The sequence below is a fragment of the Poecilia reticulata genome, linkage group LG1, assembly GCF_000633615.1.
Source record: "Poecilia reticulata strain Guanapo linkage group LG1, Guppy_female_1.0+MT, whole genome shotgun sequence".
In the NCBI taxonomy this organism is placed as follows: Eukaryota; Metazoa; Chordata; class Actinopteri; order Cyprinodontiformes; family Poeciliidae; genus Poecilia; species Poecilia reticulata.
In genome coordinates, this window is record NC_024331.1 from 33,220,020 (window position 1) to 33,228,287 (window position 8,268).

Consider the following 8,268-nt stretch of genomic DNA (forward strand, 5'->3'; position numbering starts at 1 on the left):
CAGTTTCACATGTTGCAGTTTCACATGTTGCAGTTTCACATGTTGCAGTTTCACATGTTAGTTTCTATAAAGTAAAAATGGTTCATGAGGTTTTATAATGCAAAGCTGATATAATCACCCATTAGTCTTCAAAATGGAACCAAGTGACATAAAGACACTTTAATAAAATCATTGAGCAGCTACCAGAAAGCAGATCCTTCCTGAACTGAGCTTAGATAAAGATCTGTTTGATTAAAATATTTAAAACCAAAAGTATCAGGTCAAACATCCGACTTTAATTTATCTCCATAAGCAGCGAGCAGGACGTTAAACCAACATTAAAAAGTCTCCATTTCTGAAAACACATCAAGGTGATAAAGACTAAAAACGACCAACATGGTTAAAGCTGCTGAGATCGACTCTGGATTCATGGATCAGAAACTTTCATTGAGCTTCAGGCTCAATTCAGACTTTTTGTAAAATTAGACTTTTTAGCCATTTACGTTTTTGTTTGAATTATCTGTTTTTCTTTCACCTCATGATTCATCCATCCATTTTCTTTACACCCTTGTCCCTCAGTGGGGTCAGGAGCTGCTGCCTCTCCAGATGACGTTCCAGGTGAGAGGCGGGGTCACCTGGACAGGTCGCCGGTCTGTCGCAGCACCTCATGATTCCTCAGGCTTTTTCTGTGTTTCGCAGGCTCTTGTTGCTATGGATACGGGTCACCTGGTACCTGGATCAAATGTCAAAGTAATGTCCCTGTCACACATTTATTATTGTTACACAGCAAAGGATTTCTGACTGATTTTTTGTTTGTTTTTGTTTTTTTCTAGTAGAAATTTATTCTTTATACTCCATTTAGATCATTTTGATTTTCATCATTATTCTATCTATTTTCTATTTATCTATCTTTATTTCTTTTGCGGTTGGAAGCTGTTGGTTGGGGGAACACACAATATATATATATATATATATATATATATAGTACAGACCACGCCCTTTCTCTTTCTCTCCGCTCCTCCTCGCGGAGCGGAGAGAAAGAACCTGAAAGTCTTTTTGTCTCGATGTAACGATGAAATGGAGACCCAGATCACCTTTATTTGCTTATTTCTAGGTAAGTTGTGCAACTTTCCTCTTTATGTTTGTGGGTCTGAGCTGATTAAAGACCGTAATGCCCTGAGCTGCGTATTAAAATATAACCTAAAGAGGTTTTACTGCGATACAGATCGGATGAATTATGTATTTATGGCGCCATATGTTTACAGTTTGTCTCTGAGTTCATATTTTTATGTGAATTTCAGAGTTTAAAGCCTTGAAGTTTCTGTGTGAAATGCGAAAATATAGAGTTGTGAATTTTACCAGGAAGTATTTTTAAATTGCTAATTAACTTAATTTTTAATCAAGAGGTTGAAGAGACTGAATTGGTTTTTATTGTTTTCTATTTTAAATCTAGTTTTGTTCAGTTGAGGGTGTGGTTAAGATGTTCATTTTTTGGCGTTATTCCATAAAAACTGTCATGAGTTTTGGGTTTGTGGTGAGGATGGACGCGGTTCGGCTCAGGCTGAGATGAAAATGATTTTAATGATGATTCTCACACAAAGTCCGGTAGCTCAGGTCAGCAGAGACACTGTTAAAAACTGGTGATTAACACACATCAGATAAATAACAAGGACCGATGAGGAAACAGACACAGGTGGATTAAACTCACAGGTAAACAGGTAATCAGGGAAACAGGGAAAACAAGGGACAATCCAGGGGTGGAGGGACACAGAAACCTAAATCCTTACAAAAATAAAAACTTTGATGGAATAGTATAATTAATAAAGAATGATTGAGAAAAAGACTGAACCAATTATCAGTTAGATATTAGCTACACTGAAAACTCTCAGTTCATTTTGTTGGTTTTGAACCAGATAAACCCAGGAGACCAGAACAGTTTCATTTAATTTATGAAAATTCACTTAAAATAAACAGGCGACCAGACCTGAACATTTCGTGTTTTTAACATTTTTAGAATCTGTCAATAAGAAAGGTTCAAAGAGGCCAATAAAAAAGAAAAGGAAGAAAAACATAAACGATTCTGATCGATGGTGGCGGTAGAAGTTTTCCCTGTAATCAGTGGGTTGCCAGTTTGACCCGTTGTGTCCTCCTGTTGGTCAGACGCACCAGGTGGTAGCCAGGCGTCGGTCCGGCTGCCTCAGGGCTTTATAGGCTCATCATCAGTGTGTGATTGTGACTCATTTCTTCTAAAGTGTCTTTGAGAAACTCTTGGACTGTTGAAAAGTGTAATAAAATGTGATGTCATTTCATTTGACCTCCCAGTTGCCATGGTGACCAGTTGGTCTGAAACATGAACTCTTGTACTGGGACACCAGCCTGGTGTCAATCAGCTGATATCAGATTATTTTAGATCCTCAGATTTTCTTCTTCTTGACCCAAAACTTTGTCCTGGTGGAAATGAGATTTGTATGATTTTAGTTTCTTATCTGGGTTTTGTTGATGGACAAAGAGGAGGAGCTGTAGATGGTCAGTTTAGCCATCTGGTCCTCAAAGACTCGACATGTAAACTGTCTCCTGTCTCTGTTGGACTCCATCAGGCGGCTCGTCCTCACCGAGCCTGTCTGCGATCGTCATCAATTTAAACTCAAAGTGTTTCATTTTATGGAGAGGAGAGATTCTGGTTTGGGAAGTTTAATCCAAACCAGTAGGTTCGGTCCGGTTCCACCCGAACTGCAGCCCTGTTGTGTTTGCATTACACTGAGGGCCATCGAAGCTGTTCATGACGCTGTTCATGACGTCATTATGTTTGAAACTAAACATGGTTTCCATGCAGCGGCCGAAGCCTTTTCTCAGAGATGCGGCGGAAAAGTTTCTCTGTCCTCGTTGGCCGATCAGTTCAGTCTGTACTCGTTCATCAGCGAGTAGCGGAGGGAAAAACTCTCATCATGGAACCAGGTAACAGCAGAATATTGAGGGGAATTAATAATAAAATAATAAAATTATTGAAAACAGCGCTCTTTACAAAATAAAATACAGTTTAGTGAGTGAGAGCCAGCTGTCAACGGAAAATCAACGTCTGACTCCATAGCAACCAGCGGCCAATCAGCTGCTGGTTCTATGCAGAACCGCTTGGCCGGCCCGATTGGAACCACAGCTCTTGTGGTTCCGGGTGGAACCGGAAGTTCTAATGCAAACACGGTCGGCCCACTTTGAACCCGTTCCGTTCCTTGCAGTGCGGATGTGGCGTTAGAGTCTCTTCTTGGCAAAATATCTCTTCTTCTGCAGGTTCTGTGGTTCTGTCGGCTTCTGCAGTTTAAATCCAGAGGAACTGTTGGGGTCAGAGTTCAAGCGTCTTGATGTTTTGTTCATGATTAATGGCAGCAGGAGACCGATGGACGGATTGGAGCTTCATTAATTCAGGCTCTGCTCTGGTTTGTTCTGACCGTCATGTTGACCTTAGATCAGACAGAAGGAACTAGTTCTCAGGTAGAAGCTGCTGAAATGAGTTTCCTCTCAGAGATCAGGTAAAGAGCTCCATCAGTGCCAAGTTCAGAGAAGATCTGCTGATTCTCTGGACTGAATAGATTCAAGCATCTTCTCTCAGTGCTGGACGTTTGGACGTTTCTTCTGGACGTTTGGACGTTTCCTCTGGACGTTTCCTCTGGACGTTTGGACATTTCTTCTGGACGTTTGGACGTTTCCTCTGGACGTTTCCTCTGGACGTTTCCTCTGGACGTTTGGACATTTCTTCTGGACGTTTCCTCTGGACGTTTCCAGGTGAATCTGTCTGAGAAAAGACCCCAGAATGACCCAGAACAACTTGGACATTAGATCCCCTCCATCCTGAGATTGTTCTGATGTCGGTTCTTCTCTGTTCATTTCCAGTTTAACTTCAGTGATAAACTGACAATAACTTTTCGTCCTCCAGCCAACAGACCGATGAGATTTTTGCACGTATAATTTTGAGCTCAGACATGTAGATGCAGGTTAGCAACGCGGCACAAGGAAGCTGATAATCGTCATTCGCTGCTGCTGCGTTTTCTTCACCCTGAAATCCTTCGCTGTTCATCTCTCTGTGAGTCGAGGTCGTTTGTTCTGATCCTGCTGGACGCAGCAGAACTGCTGTTTGGATTTAAACCTCTGAATAAATTCAGACTCCCTGCAGGATCTGATGTGTTGAAGTCAGCTGCATGCTGGGAGTTGTAGTCCACGCCGCTTTGCTTCCCTCATCCCAGCTGCAGCGTCTGAAAACTCGCAGCAGGAAGTCGCAGGTTCTGATCGTTTTCCTGTTTCCAGTCAGACGTCCCTGACAATGTTCCTCTAAAACATGAAAATGTCCCAACATGCATGCATGGTGGTTAATAAAATGTAAATTTTAATCAAATGAGAACCCAGATCACTGTAGCAGGAGGGAAACTTTCCTTTAGAAAAGGATAATAGAGAAACTGAAACCAAACGTTTAGTTTGAAACGACGGGGCTTTTCCAGTGAATCCTCAGGGAATTTTATCTCCAAAAGGTTTTTTATTTAGTCTGTTTGTTGTTTGGTTTGTTTCTAGTAAATAAAATGACTGGATGTGACGACCAGGTGTTTTCAGTACAGATATCTCTGTGTACATGAACACAACCAGCTGCAGGCGTTACGTCCTGACAGTCAGCTGGTTTATTCAGACGTTACAGAACATTTTAGAGCTTCGACATCGATTGGTTTGGATATAAAGTGTCTTCTTGTTCCATTTCCTCTCTCAGGAAGCCATTAAGTTCACAGATTAATGTTTTACTGATGAGCTTCCAGATCCATTATCAGACCACCAGCCCAGTTTAACTGACCAGTTACTGGATGGAAAAATCCCAGTATTATAACTGTGTTTTCACTTTAACCTCTGAGTAGAGACACATGTGCTCCAGTCCACACCCTGTTGAAAAGATCAGCTTCAAGCCCAGACAAGTTTCACATTTCAGGATGAGGCAGTTTGAACTGAGGAAAACATAAACAAGTAGAACATGAAGGCGTTTTACAAAGGAAGGTAAAGAAAATGTACTAAAATTAACGATGTTCCAGTTATTATTACTATCAAAAGTAACTCTAAAGAAATGGTTTCAGTCTTCAATTAAAGGAACTCAGTGTTTCAGCAGTTCTGAAGTTTTCTATAAATTTGTCCCAGATTATTGGAGCATAAAACTGAATTATGCTTTTCCATGTTTGGTTCTGGTTCTGGTTCTGGTTCTGGAGAGTCTGTGTTTTGGTGCTGGACCATCAGGTTCAGGAATAAACCGTGTTTAGATTCTTTCATTCGTCTTGAACAGGTTTTGACCAAAAATCACAAAGAAAGTGACAAAATGATAATTTTAGTTTTTGTTATTTCCCTTTGAGCTGAAATGAGAAACAAGAAGCAGCTGTTTCACCAAACACTATCAGAACTGAACCGGTTCGGTTCACTATCAGAACTGAACCGGTTCGGTTCATTAGCAGAACTGAACCGNCTATCAGAACTGAACCGGTTCGGTTCACTATCAGAACTGAACCGGTTCGGTTCATTAGCAGAACTGAACCGATTCGGTTCACTATCAGAACTGAATCGGTTCGGTTCATTATCAGAACTGAACCGGTTCGGTTTAAGTCAGAAACTCACCAGTCGACAGGGCGTGATCGATGACATCACAAGTCCAAATATTACATAAATGTCTCTGTTGCTCCCATCCTGAACACAGAGAGACTGAGGCCTGGAAAAATGACCAACAATAATTTATATTATGACAGAGTCATGATCAATATCTATAGATGATACGTCTGAAAGAATATTCAGTATTTCACTGAACTCTGGCTCAGAACCGCAATGCATTCTGGGGGATGTAGGCAGAGGAAAGGGTTCAGCTTCTCAACCTCTCACAGCTAGCTAAGCAAGGTGGCATCATCTAACTCGCTCTTTGGTTGCCTAGCAACAAACTAACTCTTTGGTTACCTAGCAACTAACACGCTCTTTGGTTGCCTAGCAACAAACTAACTCTTTGGTTACCTNCTCTTTGGTTGCCTAGCAACAAACTAACTCTTTGGTTACCTAGCAACTAACTCACTCTTTGGTTGCCTAGCAACTAACTCACTCTTTGGTTGCCTAGCAACAAACTAACTCACTCTTTGGTTGCCTAGCAACAACCTGTTGATTAGCTTGCAGCAGCAGTTCCGTGTTTCTCCATTGTGCTTCATAACTGCTTAAAAATGAAAAACAGAAACTTGGAGAGAAAACTGGATAAAACAGGAACGGTTGGTGGCATGTTAGATATTTAAAACAAAAACTAATCAATAATTATCTATCAACTGATACATTGTGATATGTTCTTCAGATGAACTGGTTGCTGGTTAGTGACTCTGCTGGAGTTCAGTGAAGCACAAAGTCATGACTGGAAATACAGAAATATGAACATCATGTATTATTCAGACCATGAGGCAACACCAGTGGAGAGGTTTGGAAACCAGACAGAAAAATCCTTTGAGTCATGAAAATGATGACACAGTTAAAACTCTTAGTTTTGCTCAACAGATGAGAAAAAACGTTTCAAACATCCTGAATGAGCAAAAAGACTCAGAACTGAACAAGTTTGACTTCTTCTCCTTATTCCAGAATAAATAGTTCATCATCATATCAGAGACGTTTTCTGGGATTTTTTATGACTCCATTTGGACCAGAAACACTTTGAACTGGACTCACTGGGTTTCTGTGTGTTTTCTGATGGATTATAAGCTGGTATTGAACCACCAACCTGCATCCTGAATGTTAATCTGACTGAAGGCTGGAACGCTGTGGATAATCTGTAGGATCTGATGGGATTAAAATCTGCTGTTAATCCAAAATATTCCCTGACATGTCAGTAAATTACAGGTTTAATGTAAATTATTTCTAATAAAAGTTTTCAAACAGAAGTTCAGGTTTTACTGATCATCTTCTAGAGAAACTGCAGCTCAGATGGAGAAATATTATTAAATATCCACGATTCCTTCATAAATGTTCACAATGATCTGATTTTCATCTCTGACTGTAAACAGAAACCAAACGTTAGACTGGAGGATGAACTTTATGCTGTTTCTGGGACAAACGAGACGATTTAGGACGTTTTTATGATGATTAATAACCATAAAGTTTATTTTACTTCCCCATAATAAATCTATCATGAGGATTTTATGAGATTCTCTTGTTATTGTCTGTAAGATACTAAATATGCATATAATATATAACACTGTAAAAAACAGAAGATACATTTTTATCATCATAAACTCAATAATTCAACATGGAAGTAATAAAAATATGTTCCTGTTTTCTTCCTGCTGAGACAAATAAATATGCATTTAGTGAAATAAAACATAACTTTAAACCTTAAACAGTAACTGAAGGGAATATGAATTATTAAATTATACATTTCATACTTTAAACTGACCAACCAAACGTCCGGCTCCGATTGGTTGAAGTTTTCCCGTATCACCATACCTCCACCACCGCACTGAGCCTTAACACCAACAACCAGAAACATTTATACAGTTTTATTCTTCGTGTTGCTGAATATTTATCTTCCTCAACATGTTGATGTTCCTCTAACAAACATTAAACACACAGTTTCCTGTTAATCTGCATGTTTTTAACTGCAGATGGATGAATGTAAAAGTTTTGATCGTTTGGAAAAACAGAAAGAAAACAATATAAACATTGAGCTTCTATAAATATGTTTTGTTTTTTGATTTATTGTCACTTAAAGCTCGTCAGAATCATGTTTGTGAAGCTCAGCCAGGATTTTCTGCTGTTTGATGGAAGCAGCAGCTGGTCGGTCATGTGATGTTTAAATAAAAACCAAATATTTACATCCTGGTGCTTCACTGGTATTTTAATTTCTAACTGCGTAGCAACCAGTTTGTTCAGAACACGAGGCATGAAGAAGGTTTTTACAGAAATGAAGGAAGATTCTGCAATCAAAACGTTTTCAGAGTTTAATTCCAACTAAAAGATAAATCAGTTTGTTTTAAATAGATTCAGTTCAGGAAGTGGAATAAAAACATTTATAACTTTGTGTTGAACAAAAACAAATCAAATGCAGAACCACTGGACTGACAGGAAATCTATGTATAAAATATCTACAGCTTAGTAATCATATAAATACTCATAGGCTCTAAAGTATTCATACCCTGGCATGAATAGGGTATGAATAGTTTAGCCATATTAATAGAGGTAAACTAGTAATAGACCCATATTAATAGAGGTAAACTAGTAATAGATCCATATTAATAGAGGTAAACTAGTAATAGA

The 8,268-nt window shown here is 39.2% G+C and overlaps 1 protein-coding gene across 12 annotated transcripts in view; it reads left to right on the forward strand.

Moving 5' to 3' along the window:
- Positions 1 to 993: 993 nt before the first annotated feature.
- Positions 994 to 8,268, forward strand: part of LOC103472329 (SLAM family member 7) — a 16,319-nt gene continuing 9,044 nt past the window's right edge. For all 12 annotated transcript variants that reach the window (XR_001777179.1, XR_001777185.1, XR_001777167.1 and 9 more), the window contains exon 1: positions 994 to 1,093. Coding sequence is in view for 7 of the 12 variants with exons in the window: in XM_008421894.2 (XP_008420116.1) it covers positions 1,057 to 1,093 (37 nt within the window). In the remaining 5 variants the exon portion in view is untranslated. The remainder of the gene's footprint in view (positions 1,094 to 8,268) is intronic.